This window comes from Melanostigma gelatinosum (assembly GCF_949748355.1).
Source record: "Melanostigma gelatinosum genome assembly, chromosome: 7".
NCBI classification, from domain to species: Eukaryota; Metazoa; Chordata; class Actinopteri; order Perciformes; family Zoarcidae; genus Melanostigma; species Melanostigma gelatinosum.
In genome coordinates, this window is record NC_136640.1 from 1,860,296 (window position 1) to 1,888,269 (window position 27,974).

General features: G+C 42.9%; 1 protein-coding gene across 1 annotated transcript; it reads right to left on the reverse strand.

Annotated features, from left to right (window-relative positions):
- Positions 1-296: 296 nt before the first annotated feature.
- Positions 297-27,956, reverse strand: LOC306779567 (alpha-2-macroglobulin-like; the record flags this gene model as incomplete). Its single annotated transcript, XM_079271534.1, has 36 exons — positions 297-330; positions 701-740; positions 831-936; positions 1,028-1,096; positions 1,847-1,937; positions 2,055-2,167; positions 2,436-2,648; positions 3,945-4,126; positions 4,211-4,373; positions 5,106-5,180; positions 6,632-6,788; positions 7,269-7,344; positions 7,552-7,728; positions 8,160-8,243; positions 9,525-9,576; positions 9,651-9,772; positions 9,862-9,988; positions 10,958-11,183; positions 11,791-11,920; positions 12,063-12,153; positions 12,250-12,393; positions 16,060-16,209; positions 20,895-21,040; positions 21,145-21,208; positions 21,672-21,899; positions 22,563-22,730; positions 22,809-22,918; positions 23,021-23,138; positions 23,532-23,676; positions 23,765-23,849; positions 23,933-24,098; positions 24,554-24,574; positions 24,718-24,770; positions 26,744-26,900; positions 27,557-27,737; positions 27,877-27,956. The coding sequence occupies 36 exons, from the start codon at positions 27,954-27,956 to the stop codon at positions 297-299; spliced, it is 4,344 nt and encodes a 1,447-aa protein (XP_079127660.1).
- Between the last annotated feature and the right edge of the window lie 18 nt (positions 27,957-27,974).

A 27,974-nucleotide genomic window follows, 5' to 3' on the forward strand; every position in this document is an offset into this window, starting at 1 on the left:
TCAGAATAATTACACCTTGTGACTCACATTACGCATTTGTTTACCATTTTACTGCTTTTTGCAGTATTTCTGTGTTTATGGGGGAGATACCAGGATTTAATGGGACAATATAAAAGTGCTCTTCATTTTGGAATGAGATGAAATAGTCGAAGTTCAACAAAAGACAGTTTTAGGAGCCACATTCACATCACATCACTTTATTGTCCGTCATGCATTTCACAGCTGCAAAAGGACAACATGTGTTGAGTGTTTGTAGACGCGGTGTTCAGGAACACAACACGCATCTTTCACTGGAATCAGCGACCGCTCGACTCTGCTTCCCTCTTCAAGCTGCAAGAACATAAACACAAACATTCACTGTGACATTGATGAGGATCTACAGACCGATTCTAAAATGTTGTGCGTATTTCATATCTTGTAAAAACATCTCGTCACTGATATGTTGTGTATTCATATCTTGTGCATAATCATTTTAAGTTCTCTGTAATATTGTAACAAGCGGAGGCTTCAAATAAGCCCAGTTGCCTCTTCCTGCACTGTGATATTATTCACCTCCGTTATCTTTGTTTCAATTGTGCAACAATAAATAAATAAACTAAACAGACTTTTTGAGGTTGCAGTGAAAATGTTTTCGCTCATTAAATGACATTCAGCATATAGAGCCATAGCAGTGCTCCTGCATGTTGTGACAGATTGTTACCTGGAACACGGGAAGATGTATTCTGTGTCGTCCTGGTCACCTGAGAGAAAACAAAGAAGAAGAGATTGATTCACAGTGAACACACGTATGACTAGGATCAGTATTGTGATGACTGTTCTTCGGGTCTCACTCGGCTGGTAGTAGTCGTAGATCTTGACCACGGCTGGCTTCAGGTTCTGCACAGGGAGCTCCTGAATGAGCTCCAGTCTGTAGTTGATGGGTACCTCCTTCAGTAACTGTTGAGAAGGAAAGAAAACAAGACACCGCCGTGAGTCACAACATGTTGGAGCGTTGAGTCTCGTTTCCCGGCTGTGAATTCCTCCTCACCTGCGTTATGTAGACCAGGACGTGATCCCCGTTGTGTTCCACTCGATCCACCAGCAGGGCGCCTTTGAGCTGCGATGAGACCACAAGTCAGCCGGGTGCGTCATCAACAGGCGACAACTTTTCTATTTCTACCAAGGCTACATCCACACGACTACGTTTAGCAGCGATGACGCTATTTTGAGTGTCGATGGAGCCGCTAGCATGTTAGCATAGCACGCATCGATCCAAACGCCTCTCAACAAGACGACAAGCAAATAACTTTTAAAATGCTTGCTTTCTGAATGAGCTAACAAAGCGTGAATTCTGACTTCACAAAATAACTCTAAATGGAGAAAATGACTCTAGTGTCCACCAGGGGGCGACTCCTCTGGTTGTATAGAAGTCTATAGAAAATGACTCTACTTCTCTCTTGATTTATTACCTCAGTAAACATTGTAAACATGAGTTTATGTCTCAATCTCTAGTTTCAAGTCTTCTTCAATACAGCATGATGTTCATTTAGTACATTATGGTCCATTTAGAGTCACACAGACCATAAAGCAGGGGATGCTTTAGGGCGGGGCTACACGGTGATTGACAGGTCTCTACGTCACTCTTCAGTCCAGATATGGTCACTTCCTGTTCACTGGTTGATAAAAAAGCTAAGACGGCGACGGCCTAAATGCCAAACTGGAGCCCCTTAAAACATCCACAAACCAATGAGTCACAACGACTACGTCCACTTCTCACATGCAGTCTGTGGTCTGGACAGAGAGCACAACAGGAACACGTAGCAGTGTGGACGAGGCCTAAAGGTGACAGTGAATGTAAGAAACTCACCGCACTCAAAGACTCTGGGTCTGGGACAAACCCAGAGAGCATTTTCATATCCAGGATCACCATGTTTGTACTGATCTCCTTTCCAATATACCTACAATACAAGGACATAAAAACTGATGTTGATCTGCTCCCAAGTTATGAACACGTCTCCCACGCATCACTACCAACGGTTACTGAGTTCACGGGGCTCTGCCTGCTGACCACTTACTGGACCGTGATCCTCAGAGTGAGTCTTTTGCTGGGGCAGCTGGCCTCTGGTGTGACCTCGACACTGAGAGTGGTGACAGCAGTGGGAGTCGGGATGTTATAGTGATGCGAAAGCTGAGAAAGAGGGACACAAGGGGAGCTTTAATATTCATAAACAAGAATGTCTTTTCCTCAAAATTGTTCAAATTCATGATGCATCAGGCTTGAGAAGTACAGTCTGAAGAATGTTGTTAAATCACCTCCCACTAAAACATGAAACGTATATCTGTCTTTTCTCCTGCGTTACGGGCATAGAAATGAAGTAGGAGCAGAACAGACATTTGTTGGTGGTAATTTGACTTTCGGTCGTATCATCAGTGTTTGTGGGGGTGCACGTACTGACCTGCATCACAGCGCATGCGCTGCCCTGCACCTCCAGGATGAACCTTCCCGTCACGTCCTGCAGCAGCTTCTCCTGGTAGAGCAGCTTGTTGTTCTGGTTCACGTCAAACGTCAGCTGTTCGCTGGGAGCCTGGACCGTCACCGTGCTCGACCCACCGGGACTGAACACCAGCGTGGAGTAGAGCGCCAGAGCCTGAAGCGCCACCACTGTGTCCTACAACACACACAACGTACTTCATGTGCGTGAATGTATTTTACTTTTGTTTCTACATGCAGCAGCTTTCATATGTAGAAGTTCACTTTCACCAACTTCAGGTCTCTAACTGTTGAATTTCTATTTTAATCCCGTTTTAATTGTGCCACAAACTACACGTTTGTCAATTTAACACGTTGACAAAACGCTGCACTTTGAGCCAAAGGGACATTTTGATAGCTAGCACAGTTTTCATGAAGTCACAGATTAAGTTTCAGGAACATTTTGCCTCCGATTTTATAATGGGTGTGTATTGCACGGAATGTTCAGCGCTAGAGTGATGACATCACGGTCAGAGCATGAAAGTCTTCTGTGATTTTTCCAAATAAATTGCACCGAGTCCCACAATTTGTGGCCAAAACGATAGAACATTTCGTGTTTGTCGCATGCGTGAGTCTATGGAATCCAACCGACTTACACATTTGGCTCAAAGAGCGACATGAACTCCGACCAACTGCTCCATGTTAATCTCACCACTAACTCCTCAAAGAAAGCAGACGTACCAGTTTTGTATTTTGCTCTGCAGCTCACATTATTAACACCAAACATCAAAATGATATCAACGTGTTCTGCAGAGTCTTCCCTCTTTGTTGATCATAATATTTTGGTGATCTCCAACACAGAAATGACGGGAGCCATTTGTGGACTGTCCATCACGAAGACAAGAATCAATCTAAGAATCTAAAATGCAGAAAAGTTCAATTGAAACTCAACGACACTATTGGTAATGTTGGCGTGAAATATAGATATAGATATATCGATAGAATATCTAGATATATATATAGATATAGATATATATGCAACGTCTTCGGGCAGTAGCAGCCACACTAATATTTCACAAGAAATTGACAGTTTGTCTCCCGTACATATTTCCAACAGATTTTCTGTTTCATTGGTTGATTTTACAAAAGTATTTGACTAAATTTATTTTACTTTTTATTTATTTCTTAGTCTATTTTTATCGGAGCGATTGTCTCATTATTGCCTTCATTTTGCTGCTTTGTCTGTCAAAGCACTTCGTAAACTCTGTTTTTAAAGGTGCGATACAAATAGTTATTATTATTATTATTATTATTATTATTATTATTATTATTATATTTGTTCTGAAATAAGGTCCCATGGTGGTGCACCTGAAGGGGCAGGACTTCACCTCTCTACAGGTCACAGCTAAGCCAGAGTTTGTTTGTCCCAGAAGAGAATACTTTGTTCGTTTTAACTCAGTCCAGCACTTTACGCTTCCCGTTGTGTTTTTCCTACCTGTGTGGAGGAGAAGCCTCCGTAGTGGTTCTGCTGGGTCGTCAGCCACCTGACGATGCGCGTGGCGTAGCCGAGGTCTTCGGCCGTCGGAGAGGCGCCGAGTTTGACCAGCAGCACGTAGGAGCTGATCTCCACGGAGAGAGAGGCCGACGTTGAAGTCTGAGACCAGTGGAGGAAACCGCCTAAAAACAGACGTAAAAACAGACACGTGAAGCTCCATTCACAGTGAAGAATGAGAGATTTCCTTCAGGAGGATCCCTACTCACCTTGTTGTATTGAGACCGAGTCCAGGTGCCCCAGAAGGTGGCCTCTGGTCTGCATGTCTCCTGCCAGGGTGAAGACGTACGCCATCAGAGCCGTGGTGTAGGTGTTACTGAGGTCCCGCATGGACTCTTTCAGGCACAACAGGCTCTTCTGTACTCTAGGGTCCTGGAACAGATGACGAACAACTCGTTTTATTGTTCTACAACAAGTTCATTCTAACGAATTCATATATTCAGCAAAACTTTAGACAAAGAACTTCAGTTAATGGAAGAAAAAGATCAAAAAGAATCCGATTGACCTGCTGTTGATAGAATAAAACTGACAAGAAACGACAATCTCAGACAGACTGAATGTTTGAAATAATGTTATAATATTAATACAAAAATGAACTAAGATTGACATTTATTTACAAAAAAGTATATCAGAAACTATAATAACTCATTACAGCCGTTTCTCGCGAGCTTTTATCATTTATTATTCTTTGCATTTACTTTAATATAAATAGTACAGCAACACCTAGTGGTAGTTTCTGGTATTGAACCAAACTGTAGAAGACGTGTGTGAGTTTTGGGTATTTTGTTGGGTTTGATCTTAGTTTGGTTTGATGAACTTGTTCATTTCCTCACTGATTTGTACTTTTTGTAAAGTTTTGTGTTGATTTTGGGAAATACTTTTTTTTAAAGTTTAGTTTATGACATGACAGTCAGATCAGTTCAATTTAACCCATCAACTCTAAAACACTACGTAATGTTAACTCACTAACCAGACAGAACGTTGATCAACATAACTTTGTTTCTTTCTTGTCTGTCAAGTTCTTGGTTTGTGTACAAATCATTACAAAGGAAAATTGTGATCTAAAGTTATATTATTCGTGGTGCATTAGTTGTTTCTACTCACTTCTACGGACGTATTCATCTCCAGGAAGGCAGCAGTCATGTAAGCAGTGAGAGTCACTTCATCAGACACGCCGCCCTGCAGAGGAAACATGATGAGACACAAAGATCATCAGAGAACATCCAACATCGAGACTTTGATCACTGGTGACCAGTAGAGGAGTAACGGACCGTTGATGAGCCGTACGGACCCCCCTCACAGTGTGACGTTTACCATCACAGTGTAAATAACGGAGTTGTACCCCAAACCGGACAGTTTTTAGCTAATGTTTCAATACAATTCACTTACAATGTTGATAAAAATGATCGTGTAATGTTTTCAGTTGATTTAATGGTGTTAAACTGAAGTTAAACTTCGTACCTTTCAAACGAAATATTGTTGTAATTATTACAGTTAGCTTTGCCTTTACCAGAGTCGTTAAAACGATGCTAACACCGGTGAATTAGCCGTGCACTGCTATTGGCCTAATCCGTAGGGACTTCTATCCTCGTTGTAAACACTGGCTGCTGCTGGTTTTTCGGGGATATTCGCTTGTTCCAGGGTCGCAAAAATGACCATCAATGCTGTCAACACATCCGGGACCGTAGTTCTGTCCTTCACAATAAGATATCACGCTTCAACAACTCCAAATGATGCAATAAAAGCTCCTTAATTTCCGTTTGAGCTGTTTTAGCGTCGCCCGAGCGTTCTTTCTGCTTTCTCTCATCAAAGTCACTTTCCTATAGTATTTAGACATATAAACGTCCATATATATTCATGAAATTTGACACATAGATAATTTGATATGTATGAATTAATATTATTTACGTTTGGTTGGCGATCGCTGAAGAAAATGACAGCGTAATGACCGGAAAGGGCGTCACGACGGAATCGTTCGAGACAGGCCAATAGCAGCTAGCGCCGACCGAGGCAGGCCATCGTTACGTTAACCAACAGGAGGAGAGCTAGTAACGTTAGCAGCACCGCTAACCAACAGGAGGAGAGCTAGTAACGTGAGCAGAACCGCTAACGGCTAACCAACAGGAGAAGAGCTAGTAACGTTAGCAGCACCGCTAACGGCTAACCAACAGGAGGAGAGCTAGTAGCATTAGCAGCACCGTCTGTTTAAATGCTTTTTGAGACGATGAAAGTAAATATAAATATTCTGTCGAGCAGCTGCTCCAGTCACACAACAAAGGGATCTGTATCTGTTAATATGGATCAGCAATGATCAATAATTAGTATCAGCGGCAAAAAAACACGTGATCAGGAATCTAAAAGTAATTTGCTTTATTATAGTTTCTTTTGTGCTGATCTGATCTGTGATACGATCTGAAACGTGATTATTTTCCAATTGGCTGCACAACTGCTGATACCAGTTAGTAAATAGTGTCCGTGTCCTGTTTCACAGATGATTGTCACGAGGAAATTGCAGGTCTGACAGGAACACGAGTCTCAATTCTGTCAAGTGAAACTTGTTCAAATGACAGAAGTTACGACTGATGTTTAAAGTCATATTTTAACGCTAACTCCAGTGTGACTTTATTTACCTTCATTCTGTTGTTGAAGAGTCTTCCTGACATTTCGAAACATCCGCTCTCTTTTTGTTTATTTTTCAGCCAATTCACGGACTCTTCCATCTTTATCGGGTCGATGTAGATGAAGGACTGGGCTTTGGCAAACGATCGCACCACAAACGCAGTCAGCCTGAGGAGGAAGTTGCGACATTAAAACGATTAAAAAAGACGTCACGTACATGCTTGTGTTCGTGTAGCACGTTGAAGAACTTCTCACGAGGGACAACAGGGTTTTAAGAAAGCGTGACGTCACATTTCATCACAACATGCTGATGAAGTGGAATCTCATCATCGACTCAGTCAGTATGAAAGCAGGGCTCCACAGTAAAGCACAGACTGTATATAACAAGTGGACGTGGTCATGGCGACGTCAATCGTTGGTTTGTGGACTGATGTTTCGAAGACTCAAATTCAACGATTTTGCCGTCGCCATCTTGGATTACGGCCGTCGCCGTGTTGGGTTTTATTTGACAGTTTTTTGAAAGCTTCTGGCTGATGAACACTGTAGTATTAGTGATTGAACCCCAAAACAAAAGCATATTTTCTTTAAGCAGAGGGTTAATGTCAAGCCCTGAAAAGCTAAACTGTATGACATCATCACTGTTCTCACCAGGTGTTCCCCGGTCCTGATCCAAACGTGCTGTAAGCTCCATCAAGGTGCTTGTAGTTCAGCTGTCTCTGGTAGCCTGCATCACACACACATTGATATTTATTGAGTTCATGATTTAAAGTAAATGTCTGTCAGAAGTCTTGTACGCTTTAACGACAGGAAATAAGGGGGAAAGAAAGGCGGCAAACAAAGGTCACCACCAGGGTGCATCCAGCACCAGACTGTGGGAACATTTCTCATAACTTAAGGTCTTAAATGCGTTTTGTTTTGTTGCTGGACTCACCGCTGGTCAGGAACTTGATGGCCTTGTCGTTGATGGCGGAGGTGAGCTGCTGAGTGTTTCTCAGGTACTGGAGGATGTAGATGTTGGGGGCGAGGAGCGCCATGTTCTGCTCCCCACATCCGTACGGCATCCTCAGCAGCCCATCCAGGTTGTTCAGGGCTCGGCCCAGAATGTCACCTGCACACACACAAAAACGAAACCTCATATTAGTGGAGACCGGACGGAACTGTGTATAAATGTATGTGTATAAACCATATGGTACAAACAATGAAAAAGACGCTGCCGTGTTTATGCCGAGATTATTATCAAGATGAACAAAGACTGAACAACAACGCTGATTACCGTAATGTGTGGTATTTGTTATAAATGTACGTGATGAGAAGCTGTACATGGAGGGGCTTCTACTGTACCGGAGTGTGTATTTCCAGTTTATTAAATAGGATTGTGTTTTCTGTTGCGCTCTGATAAAAACACCACAAAGCTGTTTTTTAAATGCATCTACTGAAAGAATCTCTTCGCTTGTTTTAAATCTCAAGTTGATCATTTGAAAGTGTAACGATTTGTTTCGTTAACAGCAAAACTCAACCAAAATGGATTCATTAGTTTACCCAGGACTGATACTGAAGCACGGGCTGATCCAACAATCACGTCCCCGGGGAGCTGAAGGTCTACTTCCTCAGTCAGAGTCTCTCCTGTGGACAGAGAACAAACAGATCAGCAATAAACAGAAACCTCATTCAGGTTTACGGATGGTGAGCGGATCATGAACTGAAACAGGGCCGACTGGAAATAAGATGCTCGATGGTTTATCAAATGTATTGAAAGCTACTGTGAGGAACTTTCATGTTGTGCTGATTCTGTTGGTCCCTGTGGACTAAAGTGGTCGTGTCTCTGAGCACCAGAGTCCCTTTAGAAAACCTCTCATTCTACTGCAGCAGGTCTGACAGTCTGCTCCTCTCAGTCCTGGTTCTGGTTCTCCCGCGCCTTCCTTCCCTCCAGCGGGTCCAGCAACACGTCCTGGGTCTCCAGCAGAGAGGTGTCGGTGTTGACTCCCAGAGAGGAGAAGGTCTGCCACGGTGGACCGGTCTCTGCTGGAGGCTCTGGGTCTGTCTGCGGTGGACCGGTCTCTGCTGGAGGACCTGGGTCTGTCCACGGTGGACCGGTCTCTGCTGGAGGACCTGGGTCTGTCCACGGTGGACCGGTCTCTGCTGGAGGACCTGGGTCTGTCCACGGTGGACCGGTCTCTGCTGGAGGATCTGGGTCTGTCCGCGGTGGACCGGTCTCTGCTGGAGGATCTGGGTCTATCCACGGTGGACCGGTCTCTGCTGGAGGATCTGGGTCTGTCCACGGTGGACCGGTCTCTGCTGGAGGATCTGGGTCTGTCCGTGGTGGACCGGTCTCTGCTGGAGGATCTGGGTCTATCCACGGTGGACCGGTCTCTGCTGGAGGATCTGGGTCTGTCCACGGTGGACCGGTCTCTGCTGGAGGATCTGGGTCTGTCCGTGGTGGACCGGTCTCTGCTGGAGTCTGAGCTGAAGGAGGTTCTGGTGAACCTGCATGAGTTCATCTGGTTTCACCAGAATCCGACCCGGTGGCTCCGATGACGAGCATCAAGAATAACTCTATAGAAACAGACCATCTGATAGAGGATCAGGACTACACTGAGACTGGTTCATATAGAGGATCAGGACTACACTGAGACTGGTTCATAGAGGATCAGGACTACACTGAGACTGGTTCATAGAGGATCAGGACTACACTGAGACTGGTTCATATAGAGGATCAGGACTACACTGAGACTGGTTCATAGAGGATCAGGACTACACTGAGACTGGTTCATAGAGGATCAGGACTACACTGAGACTGGTTCAGCACCAGACAGAAGTTCCTCACAGTCACTTTCAATAATCACATGAAATGAATCTGCTCTACAACAGTGTGATGAACTGATGTTTGGTGTGAAACACACGGACCTTTCGGGCAGAGCAGCCAGTTGGAGGTCTTTGACATCTCAATTCCTTCAGCCTGAGAGGAAACAAAATCATTGAGACTTTCCATCCGAGACCTTTGACTTTGTCATCTTGTTTTAAAGTACCGACCTTCACGATGAGCGACCGCGTGACCGCGTCGATGCGACCTCTCTCCGGCACGCTCACGATCTCGTTGTCGCAAGAAGCGTGAGACGCCACGGCCTCGGCGGTCACCGTCACGTTCACGACGCCTAAAAAAAGGTCCAGGAGAGTCAAATCATTTGGTCTGAGGTGGATCCCACAGCTGTACCAGCAGTGTGGATGAAAGCCTGACTCTCACCTAAGGCTGAGGGGGCCATGGTCCAGCTGACGGTCCTGCGCTCACTGCCGCACAAACAGGCAGTGTACTGGTCTCCGGAGAGGGGGGTGAGGGTGTAGTCTAAGGAGGGGGCCGGAGCCACGGAGACCTGGTCAAAAGAGACAACAATGAACATTTTAAAACTGGACATTTATACTGCAAACAGCGTATCAAACCCAAGCATGGTGATGATGCAACATTTTGACCTTTACGAAGCTGCGTCGTGCACGTTTTTGTTCCAAATTAAAGCGGATATCAAATTCTGACGCAGTTTGAAAACTGACAAACATTTACAAGAACATTGGTAAGAGAGTGCGTCCGGCTTCTCCATCATGGATTAAGGCCGTTGCCATGTTGTTTTTAGCAACCAGTGAACAGGAAGTGACCATATCTGGACTGAGGACGAGTGACGTAGAGACGCCGTATACGTCTCTGCTAGAGACCTGTCAATCACAGTAGCCCCGCCCTAAAGCATCCCCTGCTTTATGGTCTGTGTGACTCTAAATGGACCATAATGTACTAAATGAACATCATGCTGTATTGAAGAAGACTTGAAACTAGAGATTGAGACATAAACTCATGTTTACAATGTTTACTGAGGGAATAAATCAAGAGAGAAGTAGAGTCATTTTCTATAGACTTCTATACAACCAGAGGAGTCGCCCCCTGGTGGACACTAGAGAGAATGCAGCTTTAACACGTGAAGCATCGACTTCACTTTAAAACATCGCAGACCACTGATTGGTCAAGAGAGAAGACAAATTGTAATACAATTAAATGGCCTTAATTTTTGTATTCACTCGACCCAGATGTTATAAAAATGGCAGCCTGTGAAACTACGTCGTAAACTTGACAAAGTTCAGATGTTCAGTGTTTGCGGCGGCGTTATGGCGATGAACTGAGAATCTAAAGCGGAAATTGAAAGAGAAACTAACCTGGTACCAGAATGGATCTCGTCTCATCAAGGAATAAGACGCTGAACATTACAGCTGCTAAACATCGGCATGTTAGCATTGTGATTATGAGCACGTTAGCATGTTGACATTAGCATTCAAGTCCACATGAACACCTCGGTTACCATGATGCAGCTGCTCAAGTAGTTGAAGATGGTCGCCTTCAGTTCAAAGTGCTCCCCCCGGATGATGGAGTAGGGCAGGCTGAGCTCCAGGAAGAAGGGCTGGAAGACGGTGATCTCTTTACGGGGGGCCAAGCCGAAACCCTGAGGGGACAGACAGAAGGCCTCCGTCTCCCAGGTGGTGATGGTGTCTGGGACGGTGAGGGACACGTCCTTCGTTCCAGAGCCTCTGATACAGCAGACACACACAGAGACATTCTGTCAACTTCAACATCAGACTTCCATGATTCAGATTCGTCAAAGAGCGACAATGTGAGCCGATTAACGCCGAATAGAAGTGAAAAATGTCGCCATCTGTTTTTTGCAGCCAGTGAACAGGAAGTGACCATATCTGGACTGAGGACGAGTGACGTAGTGGTAGAGACGCCGTATACGACTCTGGTAGAGACCTGTCAATCACCGTGTAGCCCCGCCCTAAAGCATCCCCTGCTTTATGGTCTGTGTGACTCTAAAGGACCATAATGTACTAAATGAACATCATGCTGTATTGAAGAAGACTTGAAACTAGAGATTGAGACATAAACTCATGTTTACAATGTTTACTGAGGTAATAAATCAAGAGAGAAGTAGAGTCATTTTCTATAGACTTCTATACAACCAGAGGAGTCGCCCCCTGGTGGACACTAGAGAGAATGCAGCTTTAACATTCACCGTAATTCGCATTAGTTGAAATTTTTCCATCTCAGTGCCATCAGGTTAAATAAGAAGAAAAAGTCTAATGTCTGTAAATACAACAGGACGTTTGAGAGAAGGACTGTGGTTTAAAGAAAACTCACCCCACTTCCACCAGGTCCCATATCCAGGTCTCAGGGAAGAAAGTGCGCACCGTCTCTATTGGTGAATTATCAATAGGTGGGGAAGCTACGGGACTCTCCAGTGGCATGGCCAATGACATTCGAGGACGATCTCGAAACGTCCTGTAACGAATACCTGAAAATAAAACAGAACATATTCCATCAGAAGCAGAGAAAAACCTGGTTTTTAATGCTGGTAAATATTCAGCAATGTGGCACTTAATAGAGCAAAATAACAAAACAAAATAAGTCACCATAGTAGCCCTGGCGGAATTCTCTTCCTTTGTACTTGAGGCACGAAGGCACTCGGATTAGCAAGTTTGTTGCCATCTTCATCCCCACTTTCTAGATAACACAACAACATACAGGCGTCAACTGAAATGTGCAACAACAAAACACACAAAGAAACAATATAAAGATATTGTGCATTCATGTTTGTACCGCGAAAGTCGTGTGAGCGTCCTCTGTCTGCACATCGGGGAACGGCAAGATGGATCTTCTCGGCCTCACGGGCAAACATTCGATGGAATCTTCAGCCATATATGGAATGTAGGAGACTTTTGAGACGGGCAACAGGTTGAATATCTGAAGAGAAAAGGCATGGCAGAGGTACATTTTCAATAAGATTTAGGGGAACGAACTATGGAATGACTTTTCCCACCTAACAAAATAATGTTCCTCTATAAAATGTTTCAAAAGGTGCTTAAAAGAAAATCTAACTGCTGTTTTGTAATAACTTTGTTGTTTATTTCTTGTTTTAGCTGTTATATTATATTCAAAGTTGTTTCAGTCACAGAGACTTGTAGCATTACGATTGTTTATGAGTTAATGCAGATGTATAAACCAATATCCCCGAACAAGTCCATGCTCACTCTCACACGCACACAAACACAATAACATTTTCTTTTGTTGTTTGAATGTATTAATATTGTTATCATATTTCATATATTGTAAAAATATCTTGTCAATCATATATTATGTAGTCATGTCTTCTGCATATTAATTTTATGTTCTCTGTAATATTATAAAATTGTAATATTATATAGGTGGAGGCTTCAAATAAGTCCAGTTGGCTTTTTGCCTCTTCCTGCACTGTGATATTTATTTATCTCTGTTATGTTTGTTTATTTTTATTTTATTGTTTAAGATAGATAGATGACAGATAGATATGTACTTTTTTTTATCCCCAGGGGGAAATTTGTATGTTACAGCAGCAAGACACACCAATTAGCAAAGTAGCAGAGTCACCAAAAATATTAAGTATTAAAAAATGCACAATAGAATAACAGAGTAGGACAAATTAAATATCAGAATATAGAATATATAAGATAAAACAACAAAAATGCACAGTATATACAATGAAATAGAATAGTGTTAAATTAACTGACTAGGTGAAGAACAGTAGTGCAAAAGTCAACCCCAGCAAACAGTGAAGCAGTGAGTAGTTATGTAGAGGATGATCAGGCCAGAGCTGTTTTATTATGAAGTCTCATGGCAGAGATCAGGAATGTTCTCCTGAATCTGTCCTTGTGACAGCGGAGCTGCATCAGTCTGTTGGAGAAAGTGCTCCTCTGTCCCTGCAGGAGGTGGTGCAGAGGGTGGTCCGGGTTATCCAGTATGGATCATAGTTTCTTCAGTGTCCTCTCCACCAGCTCTTCCAGATTGTCTTGTTTGCAGCCAATGATGGAGCCGGCCTTCTTCACCAGTTTGTTCAGTCTGTTGGTGTCTCCGGCTCCAATGCTGCTCCCCCAGCAGACTACAGGAGTCCAGTGCACTGACCACAACAGATTGTAGAACATCTCCAGCATCCTGCTGCACACGTTGAAGGATCGAAGTTTCCTCAAGAAGAAGAGTCGACGTTCAGACGCAGGTGATTTCTACCGGCCCACTCCACAAAGTCCTCCACTACTGCCCTGTACTCCTCCTCCCGTCCGTCCCTTATACACCCGACCGCTGCAGAGTCATCAGAGAACTTCTGCAGATGGCATGACCCCGAGTTGTACTGGAAGTCAGTGGTAATAATAAATAATAATGTATTTTATTTGTAACGCACTTTTCATTTTTTTTTTTTTTATCTCAGAGTGCCACAGAGCCAGTACATAGTAAAAACATAGTAAAAAGCATCGTTAAAACATTAAAAAAAAACTATAATAAAATAAAAACCAGTGAATGAACAGAAACACAAAAGAAATAACTGACAGTGATTTAGGTCAGAAAGGCTTTCCTGAATAAAAAGGTTTTTAGGCCGGTCTTAAAGAGACCAGGGTCTGTGTTGCCCTTAGGTGGTCAGGGATCTGGTCCATATCGTGGAGCTGCCGAGCCGAAGGCCCGGTCGCCCATGGTGCGGAGCTTGGTGCTGGGGACCCGGAGGAGCGAGCTGTTTGATGATCTGAGGGTGCGGGTGGAGATTTGGGGAGTGATGAGATCTTGTAGGGAGGGAGGTGCGTGTCCATTTATGCATTCATGTGTGAGTAGTAGGACTTTGTAGTCAATCCAGAATGAGACAGGGAGCCAGTGTAGGGAGTGCAGAATGGGTGTTATGTGCTCATACTTCCGGACTCTCATCAGGATCCGGGCAGCGCTGTTTTGGATGTATTGCAGCTTCTGGATGTTCTTGCCAGTGATCCCAGTGAATAGTGAGTTGCAGTCGTCCAGTCTTGAGGAGATAAAGGCGTGGACGAGCTTCTCTGCATCTGACAGGGTTAAAGTGGGCGGAGTTTGGAGATGTTTTTGAGATGATAAAACGAGGTTTTGCACAGGTGTTGTATATGGTCATTAAAGGACAGGTGTGGGTCAAACTTAACTCCCAGATTAGTGACTGTGGAGGAGAGGGGGATGACCTGACCGTCGAAGGTGAGATGAGTTATGGAGGATGACTGAACCTGGTGTGGAGTGCCAACAAGGAGGGCTTCGGTTTTGCTGCTGTTTAACTGGAGAAAGTTGTTGCTCATCCACGCCTTTATCTCCCCAAGACAGGAGGTGAGACGTGACATGGCTGCAGAGGGGCTTGGGGCAGTTTTGATGTAGAGCTGTGTATCATCAGCATAACAGTGGAAAGACATCCTATGTCTGCTGATGACACGACCGAGGGGGAGCATGCAAATAATGAAGAGGATGGGGCCGAGGACCGACCCTTGCGGAACACCACAGGAGACAGGGAGCAGTCTGGACTTGTATCTTCCCAGTGACACATATTCAGTTCTGCCTGAAAGGTAGGACTGAAACCACTTGAGTGCAGAGTCTGATAGTCCAATGGTGGTATGGAGGCGCTGTAGGAGGATAGTGTGATCCACTGTGTCAAATGCAGCAGTCAGGTCCAGGAGGATGAGGAGTGAGGGTGATCCTGGTGAGGGTGTACAAGGTGAACAGGAAGGGAGACAGAACAGTTCCCTGTGGGACTCCAGTATCACTGACCACCGCATCAGACAGCACCCGGCCCAGTGGGACAAACTGTCGTCTGCCTGTGAGGTAGTCAGTGATCCAGGAGACGGTGGACGCGTTCATGGTGAAAAGTTGTCAGGGCTTTATCCAGGGTGGTGTGATTAAAGTCTCCAGTAATTGCCATAAAAGCACCAGCATGTTCACTCAGCAGTCCAGATACAGTGGAGTGGATGGTGTCCTTGGATGGCGACCTGCAGCCCCGAGCCTTTCTCCGTAGCTCCGCCGGGATCTCATGCCTGGCGCCGGACAGCGGCCGCAGTTTCCTCAGTGCAATCAGCTGATCACGGGAATAGACAGTGGACCCACTCATTGTTTGTGGCTCTCCGTTACAAACACGAAGAAAAGTCACAGAAAGCCACGAGAAAGTTGACAAAAAAGTTACAGTCCGTTGTCTGACCGTAAGAACCAAACGTTAAGGAAAAATAAAAAATAAAAAGTTGAGGGGAAAGAGTGAAAAAAGACTAAAATTAAAACACAGAGGGGAGCTGCTGCAACAGGCTGCCGCTGGCACGGCGCCATTTTGCATTTTTTAATTAAATTGTGAAAAATAAATAAAACTAAACTTAATTAAATGGTTCAAGCTGTAAGCTTTAAAATGTTATTTGTTCTATAAAGATCTGACAATTGGGGAACTTCATTTGTCGAAACAGTTGCTTTATCCTTCAGGCAGACTCTTCATATCTTAAATTGTTTTCCATTTTCAAAATGTATAACTGATAAGAGGGAGAACAGGAAGACAGATTGACCACGACAGGAGGATAAACTGATGACGTTAACGGAGTAAATGCAGATGGATTTGTGGTTAGCTACCTTGTCTGCGTCCAGACTTTTCCCCGGCTCCTTGATGAGGACGCTCTGGTCGATGGCGCTCACACCGCACAGAGAGTCTGGCTGGGCCGTCACCTGCAGGGTGGTCTCCTCTCCTGGGACGGCCGAGGACGGAGAGAACTCCAGGGACACCTGGCAGAGAAAAGACCGTTAGTGGTGGATGAGGCGTTATGAATCTCACTGCTCTTCTTGGCAGCATTCAAGTGCTAGGATTCACTAGAAAAGCGTCACATGCAAAACCGTTGTTCCCTACAGTAGCGGTAAATATCACGGTTTATTTGTTTTTCCTAAAATGTAAATATAAATGCTTCTTGTAGGGTAAAACAGAAGATAACATCACATTTGGAACATAGCTAAGTTAGCTCGCTAACAGGTAAGATAACATTACATTTGGAACATAACTAAGTTAGCAAGCTAGAAGGTAAGATAACATTACATTTGGAACATAACTAAGTTAGCTAGCTAGAAGGTAAGATAACATTAGGAACATAACTAAGTTAGCAAGCTAGAAGGTAAGATAACATTACATTTGGAACATAACTAAGTTAGCTCGCTAACAGGTAAGATAACATTACATTTGGAACATAACTAAGTTAGCAAGCTAGAAGGTAAGATAACATTACATTTGGAACATAACTAAGTTAGCTCGCTAACAGGTAAGATAACATTACATTTGGAACATAACTAAGTTAGCAAGCTAGAAGGTAAGATAACATTACATTTGGAACATAACTAAGTTAGCTAGCTAGAAGGTAAGATAACATTAGGAACATAACTAAGTTAGCAAGCTAGAAGGTAAGATAACATTACATTTGGAACATAACTAAGTTAGCAAGCTAGAAGGTAAGATAACATTACATTTGGAACATAACTAAGTTAGCAAGCTAGAAGGTAAGATAACATTACATTTGGAACATAATTAAGTTAGCTAGCTAGAAGGTAAGATAACATTACATTTGGAACATAACTAAGTTAGCTAGCTAACAGGTAAGACAGCGTCGGAAATACACGAGGGCAAAAATGCCCTCGTGAAGCTATGGTCTTTTCAACATGACACAAATGTGTATTTTACTGTAATTCATATAATTCATACTTTGTTGGCATCTTATTCTGAAAATCGGATGTTCGTCTGAAGAAACCGGATGTTGTCTCACGTTAATGTTTCCGCTAACTTTCAAAGTCCTTCGCTCGCTCCCGATCTGTGCCGTTTAAATGAGTTTACGGTGAATGTCAGCATATAGGTGTGTTGGGAACTAATGCTGCGTTCACACCGGTCGCGTTGATTTTTTGGACGCACTGCAAAATCGCGTCCAACGCACTGCACAATCGCGTCCAATGCGCCGCCGGTCGTGTTCACACCAAACGCCGCAAAATCTCGTAGCGCCGGAGAGGGGGCGTGGTTTATCGTCCTGGAAGCCGTTCACCTGGCCGCCATTTCTTTCCGCTGTCAACCATGAAAGGAATAAGGACAATTGCTGCTTTGTACGTGTTGTGGAAGTCCCTCAAACATCGGAATGCCAAACGCCGTCATGTCTGGTTCATAACATTGTTCAGAGGAGCTCCGTGGATTGTATCGAGCTGTATTCACTGTCTAGCAAACCACCGGTCGCTGTTTACTACAGCTGTAGGAACACAAAATAAACTGATTTGGCTGTGATTCAACGGAAAATAAACAGACAAAAAGGGACTCCGAAATAACTACATAATGATGCCGATTTGTACTTGTCTTCTCCGACAAAAAGGGACTCCGAAATAACTACGTAATGATGCCGATTTGTAGGTTACTGGTCTTCTCAATGGAGCTCTGATGGATCGGTGCTAGGCTATGCTAACATCGTAGCAGCTCCACCAGCACTCAATAACGTCACGTAGACGTAAATACGGCAGCGTCTATTCATTGTTTGTACCGTATGGTTTACACACACACATGTATACACATAGTTTGGTCCGGTCTCTGTTGATATGAGGTATCGTAGAGCTCTGGGTGAACACAGACGGCTACAGGATTTATTTCCTGATTCAACAACGGCAGGAAGCCAGTGATGACGACGGCGCGTTGGCGAATTTTTCGGCGTCCAACGCGTCCACCGCGTCCACCGCGTCCACCGCACTGCAATAACGCGTCCAACACGCCGCGCCATCGCAAAATCGCGGCGCGCCAGTCTCATCGCGTCTGTGCAGAGACTTTGTATGTAATCTCGACGCGCGTCAAAAAATCAACGCGACCGGTGTGAACGCAGCATAAGGGAGCGTGTTTGGGTCATCAGCATTTAAGAAACTGAATTCTTGACATCAATAGAATTAATAATGTATGTAACAATTATTAATGATTATTAATAACGGGGCACCACCCTGCGAACAGGGACCAATAACCAAACGATAAAACTAAGTCTCATAATTAGTAGTCACTCATAATGTCAATAGTCTGCGTATGACTACACATTCAGTGACAGTGAAGGTTTAAATTCGAGCACAGGACTACTACATACAGTTTCATTACACACATATGCACAAGCAATCACAGACGACTGCTCCTTAAAGTATAACAGTTTATTAAATCAAAATAGTAAATGATCAAATCAATTAATATTGCAACCAACAAACGCTATCATACAATTTTATATGCCTAATACCTAAAGTCAAATGAATAAAATGGAGGAGGATGTATGTATGTAAGTATGTGTGTGTGTGGGTGAGGATGTATGTATGTAAGTATGTGTGTGTGTGGAGGGGGAGGAGCCTTAAGGAACTACAGCTAAACTACCACCAGATGGCGGAGTCGAGTGACTCTGACAAAAATGGCGGAGAGGTTGCTGTATGTGTGTGTAGGTTAAGAGAGAGAGAGCAAAGAAAAAAGAGAGGGGGGGGTCATGAATCAACTTCTGCGTACGATGTTGTAGGGAGCATGAGTACGCTGGTTTTATCATGCATAAGTATACCGTTGTCGTCTTTGAACTACCGGCAGCTTATGCAGTGATAAGCCACAACTCTTAGCTCACTCACAGAGTCGAGTTAATGAAGAGAGAAATGCCACACGAAGTGGAATAAAATGAATGAAAATAATCCCCAAATAAAACAGATCTTTACCGCTGCGGTGAGATGAGCGTAGTGCTCCGTTATCACATCTCTCAAGTGATAATACACAACTCTAAATCTACCAGCAGCGACTGATCTAATGCAGACAGTTACAGCAGTTCAATACACAAATACAGCGGAGCTTGTGGTTTCCGCGCTGATTACGCAATACCTTGATATCGCGCGACAGTAACTTCTCACAACAAAGTACGGGAATATCAACCATAAATGGATAACCTGAATTGAACGTAGGTTATATTAAGCTAAACTATGCCCAGACGCCATGACCTTACTTTGTAGAAGCTTCGGAACAAAGGGGAGTGTTCGAGGAAGAATTGTCCGTTTCCTCGAGAAGAAGGTGCGGCTTCGGGCCGTCGTGGCTTGAGCTCGCTCTGGAGCAAACGCAGACGTGATCTGTCTCGCTGCAGAGAGGACAGTTTTAACTTCGGCTGAGACGACGTGGTCCGTCCGTCTCCCGGTAATCGTCGGAGAAGGACTGAGGCTTAACGTCTTCCTTCGCCGGAATATGGGCACAAAAAGAAAAAGCGGAGAAACGGATCGCGGAAGTGATCCGTTATCGCGGGGTAAGGGCCTTACTCAGAATGGAGTTTCATCCAGCGAAATGGCATGTGACCTGTCAGGGTTTAATGAGGGTTGTAGGCCGCGGCTTCCTCGTGGGCCTGCGTGGCCAGCGTCTCGCTGGAGGGGAAAGCTGAATCTTCTGTGGCCTGGACAAGTCCGGCGCGAAGAGACAGATTCTAGCTGTGTTCGAGCTTATAAACCTGGTCTCACGCACAGCTGGAGGCATTTTCTTGGCCAATAGAGTGCTGGTGTCAGGTTTGGCCGGAGCCGGGAGGTGTGGTCATCTGGGCAGATGTGAGGTCAGGCTTTTGATGAGGAAGGAAAGCATGTGAGGAGCTCAGTCAGCCAGGAGGTGGTGCCAGACCCCAACAGGTGCACTAACATGTAAGTGTCTGCTGAGTTGACCACGGAGATCTGAGTGTCTGCTGACTTTACCAGCGATGTCCAGTAGTCTCCAGGGAGAGCAGCGGAAGTCGCCTTTTCTCTACGGCAACCCTGAAGGGACATCATATCTCTAATTCAAAACGATAAACACGAGACAGTCTGACTATAGGATGTTTGCTGGCTTTTATCCCACTGCTCTTGTCATCCTCTTGTTGTTATGTATTGTGTCTTGTCTTTCAGTAAAAAAAATTTATTCAAAAAATGCGTCAACGCGCGATAAAATAATTGTCGGCGTTAATTAATGAATGCGTTAACGCGCGATAAAATAATTGTCGGCGTGAATGAATGAATGCGTTAACGCGCGGTAAAATAATTGTCGGCGTGAATGAATGAATGCGTTAACGCGCGGTAAAATAATTGTCGGCGTTAATGAATGAATGCGTTAACTTGCCCAGCACTAATATTTTTACATTGTTGTTGTCATCTATAATGGTTATTTGCAAAAAAACATGCAATTCAAATGGTAAGGAAATAAAAATGTTGTTGATAAAATATCTTGTCATGAGCAGTTTTAATGATGGATTATAATCTGTTGAGAGCTCGTGTTAGGAAGTTAAACAGCTCATAATTCATCTCTAATATCTATTTTATATTCATATGAAAACATCTCCTTCAAACAACTTGATTAATTCAAGTTTATCACCAAAACTTAATTTTACAAGTTTATATTTGTTATTTATTTAATTAGCACGGTGACGTCTTCAGCTCACACTGACCTTGTGACCGAAGCATTTCTCGACGGGGAAGTCGGCATTGTTGGCGATCACGTTCTCACTGGGGAGGACGGCGTACGCCACAACTTGGATGTACGGTGCCATGTGAGCAGACACCATCAGGTTAAAGGACACCTCGCCCTCATTCACTGAATCAAACAAACCAACTCATATATGAACCACAATCACCTCCATTCATCAATAAAACTCAATTATTTGCTAGCTTTAAAGGGTCATTTCATTCTTTGCTCACCTGAGTTTTCTTGCACGACGACCCGTTGAACTCCTTGCATGAAGATGACTCCTCGGGATAAGGCCTGCAACACAATGAATGATGTAGAAAACACCTCATTGAACAGCAGATTACAGCTGTTTGCTGTTATTAAAGGACAAAACAGTGGGTAACATTTAGGGGGATTAATTGGCAGCAATGGAAAACGATATATTCGTAACTATGTTTTAATCAGTTGTCTAATCACCTGAAATTAAGAATCGTTATGTTTTATTTAGCTTAGAAAAAGCCATTTATATCTACAAAGGGAGCAGGTCATCTTCCACGGAGCCGGCCATCTTTGTGCTGCTGTGTTTCTACAGAAGCCCAGTTGGGACAAACTGGCTCGAGCAAGAGACATTCGTGTTTTATGTTATCAGAAGGTAGAGCTGCGTTCATAAACCCGGAATTAAAAGTCATAAGTGTGTTTTCTTTGAGCCAGATGTCAGTTATCAGATGTAAAAAGTCATAAAACCATCTTCCCCCGTCGTCTCTCATATTTCACTCACCAGATACATCACATCCACGGAGCCCTGGGCTTCTCCTACCACAGTGTATTGGATGGTGAACTCTTCTTCTGTGTCACATGGAAGTGGGTTATTATTCTGCTTCAGCTTCAGGGAGCTGACCGTCTGAGTGTGTGGAGTTGAAGGTCTGACCAACGACACGGTGTGATCTCCAGCCTCATAGTACGGCGTTCTGTAACCGGGGTAGCCATATGTCGGCAAGCTGCCGACCTAGAAAGAAGAAAAGAAACTCTGTAAAGTATATATAAAGTTTTTACAGACAAAGTGAATGTTAAGGTTTAGAGATAAGTCAAGCCCCTCCTACTAGAACACCATGGGAGTATATGAAAACATCAATGGTAGTCAACGGTGAGACAAATAATTATTTGATCCTGTTTGAATTGTTCATGAATTACACATATGATGTTTGTCAATCTAAAAGATAATTTTGCGCGTCTACAGATTTTCATTTTGTCACAAAGTAAGATAATGTCACATTTGGAACATAGCTAAGTTAGCTAGCTAGTTAGCAAGCCAAGCTAACGGCCATGTTAGTTGGGGACGTACATAGTCGAAGACAAGAGATGTTGTTCACTGATTGGTTTCACACAAAACTAAATGTTACTATGACAAACTTGAGACTTTCTTGACTTGCAAATCTATCTTTTAAATTGACAAACATTATTATGTGTAATTAATGGCCGAATTCAAACGGGATCAATAACACATTTCTTTCGCTGTTGACTACCATTCATATTTTTTTCCAGAATTTGGTCCCATGGGTGACACCGGACGGAGCGGGGCTTCACCTCTCTATTGCAAACAGTTCCAATGCGGCTACTTGCTACGATGGCGGCACCTTGAGAAACCAGTGTAGTGCTACTTCTTACTTACGTGGAGTTGGATGTCCCCGTTAAGTTCAGCCGTGCTGAATGAGAAAGTGGCGACTCCATCGTTGTTGGTCGTGAGATTCTGCAGCCGGTGTGATGACCTTCCTTCACCCTCGAACAGGTAGAGCGGCATGTTGGGAATGGGCGTGTTGTTGTAATGAACCGCTTGAACCTGTTGGAAAGCACAGAGTCACCGAGAATGCACCACGTCTAAAATCACAACAAAGAAGTGAAGGCCACATGCTCGTACTTTTCCCTCCACGTTTGAGCCTTCGTCATAAATCTTGGGCGTGTCGGTGAAAGACAGCTTTCCAACGACGTATGAAATCCTTATTCTCTGCTCTTGTTGGCGTGAAATACCTGTACAAGAAGCCTCCACATTACAACAACTGTTTCATAACACGGCAGTGTAATTCTCTCTTTTCTTCATATAAATATGATATAGAATATTATATGACTTGCCTGTGCCCTCCTCTTCCACTTTGGCCCGGATCTGCAGGTCATCTCGCAGCACCTTTTGCGAAACTTTTGTGAAAGTTGACATTGTGAAGATAAACGTGGCGCAGCCTTTGTTGTCCATCTAGAAAAAAGCAATGAAATAAGAACAAATACAATGAAAGGGCATTTCAAACTTACCCCATTTACACCCTTGTTACTCCTTAATAAATCACTTATAAACGGGCCATTTGTTCCGCTTTTTCAGTTAACGAACGCGTGTAAAGTTTAGGAGATGCTTCACTCTCCGTGTATGCAGACAAAACACATGTAAATACACTCGCACACTTTCACACAAATGTCCAGGGGCCCCAGCAACGACACCTGAGGAACCAGCTGAAGTTTATTTAAACCATGCAGGTTTTAAGAAACTTCAGCGTTTACTTCACTTTTTAAGAGCTGAAGATTGGCGCCTGGGTCAACCCTTATATGCACCTTTTTTTAAGCAGAGATGAGACTGTCGCCGGAGCAAACGTACCTGCTTTGTCTCCTTGTGGCATGGGGCGACCGCGTCAGGGATTCCCGGCGGATCTCTAGGGTTGATTGGATGCCTCCTATAGTTATTTAGAGGTCGGCACATCTCAACTTCAACACTGCCTGGAACAGCTTGTCCGAATGTGTACCTGATGAGAAGGACATTCATTCACTCACCAAACTGGACCAGTTTTAGAATTATTTAGGAGTGTAACGGGCAAAAGAGCGCTTACTTACATCGCACATACTTCAGCTTTGATTTCCTCCTGATCGATACTTACTTCAGAGGATGCATTTAGCTTTACGTCAAATTTAGGCAAAACTGGGGACAAAATATGTTTATTAGCATTCTTGCTTCATTACAAATGGATTGAAATGGAAGGTTATAGAAAAAAAGGAACTTACCGTATTTCTCCACCTTGAAGTTGTGATATATTTTTTCCAACCCGATCGTCACAATAACTCGGTACCTCCCTATACGGGCCTCAGAGTTCAAGTCGTATGAAAGCTGCAATATCTTACTGTTGGACGTTTGATTCAGCCACTGTCCAATCCGGTTGTTGTTAGGATCCTGTCAAATAAAAGTAAATGTGAAAAACTAGGCCATACATTTGGTGTGAAGTTATATTTCTGGATTCCAAATCACACACTTTTACATATTCGAACATACAAAATAGTGTGGAACGGACAGCATGTGTACTCTTTGTTTCCCTACAATTTAACTATTTGAAACTACTCTCAAACTGATCCCGATCAATGCAGCCTAATATTAGTGCCCAGTTACAGATACACAAACAGAAATTCCAGCAGAATTAAAGGATATATATTATTAAATTAAGTTGAATGTATTTGGACAAATAAATCTTAATTTAAGGTCCACTTACTAGCTCAACATTTCTAAAAGACAAATAAGTGAACTGGACCATCTTGCTTTGATGTATTCATTTATCATAGTTTAAAAAAATATATGACTTTCAGTCTAATGTATTGTGTATTAAAGTGTGGATATTTTCCTATTGGTCTTACCTCAATTTCGATGATATTGTACTGCAAAAGAAAGAGAAGAAAGATGGAGATTTGTTAAAGTTGGTTCATTACATAACTTTAAAACCTGCAGCGTTATCTAACAGTATCACTGTCACTGGTTTCGTGAATGAGCTCTAAAGAAAAGAGACTGTGCAAACTCTCACCAGCCCATTGGCAGGTCTCAACTTGGAGTCCAGTGTGATGACTCTGAAATGCACTGAGAGGAATAAAGAGAGATTATTCAACATGAAGCTTTTGCAGCTCTTCTACAACAGTGATAAACATCCTAACAGGCTAGTAAAACTGCTCAGAAATGATATCATTACTGTTGAATTCACAAGTTAGTAAAAGCTAGAATCATTAGCGATTAGCATTTACGTTATTCCCTCTGTTGTCTGCCATAAAACTGCACATATTGCAAATTCAATGAGTGGAAAACCTCCCTTTCAGCTCATTATTAGTTATCAGTAATCTGGTCACAGCATTGGATTTTAAAATAAATTGGTGGTGGATCACTTTGTACAGAAACTGGTGATGATGAAAAGCACCAATCTAAAAGTAAGATAGCTTATGTTGATAAAAATAGCTTATTTGCAGCTTTAATAACCATTAGCTTATGCAGCTTTATTAACCACTCACGCAATACACACAGTACACGCTAGGGCAAGGGAGAAGCAAGAGGGAGATTACTGATTTAACTGCGTCACAAGGAATAGGCCGCCATCTTAGATAAGGTAGAAACAATAGACGAGTGAGATACAGGAAAGGGACAACGCCCCAGCAGTGTCCACTTTTTCCTAGGTCCACCCTCTACAACATCTCACCTCACACTGACAGAAGACAACGCCTTCTGGGAGGGGCCAGTGTGGACGGATATGTTCAGGCCTCCAACCAGGTGTCTTACGTGTACAAACACGCTCCGCCTGCATCTTTGACTTTGACCAATGGGCTTCCATAAGAGGAACCCTACATAAAGCATCACGCTGCTAAGTGTGTGCTTATGGTGGATCTCTGAGAGTGAAGCTATTAGTGACCCGTGCACGTATAACTGCTGGGCTGAATAACTCTGTTGATAATAAACCTATTGCTTTTGATATAACTAAACGCCTCTTGAGAGCTTTCGTTGTCCTCTTAAATCCGCTCTGAGTATGGGAGATAAAGTTTTTTCTCACAACACTTATAGTTTAACGTAATTCATATGATATCTGGACGGTGGGGATCTTTGCTCTTCACTGGTGCAGCAAGAAAACAGCTAACATTTCATATATGCTAACATAACGTTTTCATACATACTCATGGAACTTCTTTCATGTAAGCTGATGTTATTTTTTCGAACATGCTAACGTGACTTTTACCTTATGAACGAATGTTAATTTTCATATATGCTAATGTAGCTTTATTCATATTAGCTGATGTTACTTTTTCATTTATGCTAACATCACTTTCTCCATGCGAGCTAATGTTTCTTTTTCTTATATGCTGATGTATTTTTTTAAATAAGCTAGTTACTTTTTCATAAATGCTGAAGTAACGTTTTTTCAATAAATGCCAATGTTACTTATTTATATATACCAACTTAACCTTTTTTCACATGTGCTAATGTTAGTCTTTCATATATGCTAACATAACCGTTTACCTATATGCTAACGTAACTTGTTTCATAGAAGCTAATGTTGCTTTATCATATGCGAATGTAACTTATTCTTATTAGCGCGAACGCAACTTTTTCACATGCTAACATGACTTTTTACATATGTGCCGATGTAGCTTTTCATATATGCTCACAGAACTTTTTTCACACAATAGTTTTCCACGCTAACATTTTGTTTCTAATCCGTGATTGTAATCCATCTGCCTGCTGAAATTCTCGGCCACACAATTAATTTCTCCGTATTTTAATCGACACATTTTCAATGAATTTTGTGGAAATAAGCAAATTAATCAAATCTTGAGAGCACACTATTCATTTCTCACTTCCTGTGTGAGTTAATGTTGACGTGTGACATGAAATACAAAACGTTTTAGGAAAGCAAGGACTGCTGCATTCATTTAACTCCAAACAAGCAAGGTGCATTATGTTCTACCCTGTGTTGCACTCACATCCCAATTACTATTAAAGGGGAAATCTGTCTATATTACAGTGTGGTACCATATTGTATACAACATCATAGATCATCAACTCAAGGTTACCTGTTTGTCCAGGGAGGTAGATTGGTTTATCTGTTTGGACGAATGTCTTTGGATGATAAACTTTGATCAGGACTTTCCGGACTTCTTTTGAGTAAAAAGTGTGGCCTCGTACCTCCACCTCGAAATTCTGCACTTCTTCATCCGGCGTTAAAGGAACCTGTGACAAAAAAATATTTTAAGAACACTGAAAAAATAATTCAGGAATATATGTGTGTGCTGTTGTTTATAGATCTGTGTGAGTGTTCTATATGTGTTGCGTAATCCCATTGAGGTTCTAATGTTGTATTTTAATCAACACATTTTCAATGAATGTTTTGGAAATGAGCAAATGAATAAATCTTGAGAGCTCACCTTAAATTTAACATGTTAAGTGCTAACCAAACTTTTCTCATATATACTATTGTTACTTGTTTCATATAAGCCAATGGAACATTTATTGCACATGCTCACAATAGTTTTCCACGCCAACATATTTTTTCGAAGCTTCTGTGATTTGAACTCATACTGCCTGTTTAGATTCTGGGACAACCTATTAATCAAATCAAATCTTGAGAGCTCACCTTAAATTGAGTGTGTAACAGAACTTTTTCTCATATCAGTTCATGTTACTTTTTCATTCATGCTAAAAGTATTTTTTTTCATATGAATTAATGTTTCTTGTTTTATATAAGCCAATGGAACTTCTTCCATACATGCTCACAATAGTTTTCCACACTAACATATTGGTCCCGTCAAGGTTTTGTTGTTTTTTAATCAACACATTTTCAATGAATGTATGGAAATGAGCAAATGAATCAAATCTTGAGAGCTCACCTCAAATTCAGTGCACATATGAAATTCTGTGTTGGACGTTCGCGTAAGGAGGGTTGCAGTCGCCTCTGAAGACTTCAGAGTGACGGTCATGACCAGAGTCTCGTTGGGCTGCAGGAGACTCGCACAGAATTTGGCCTCAGCCCCAGCTTCAAGAGTCGCAGGAATGGCCACCATGTACTGCCTACAGCCACAGAAACAAACAGCAGAGATCTTATTGGATCTGATATGGAAGAAACTCCAAAACTGGCAGCAAAGATTCATGTTCAATTAAGTCAACCACACGCGTATTATTTTTCTGAGACAGTTTCGGTTAAACTTACGGTCCTGCCAATGCTCGACCCACACAGCTGAAGAAAACACAAAGTGTCCACGTCCACATCTGAATCCCGGGGCGACCCATGGTTGACTGAGATGATAC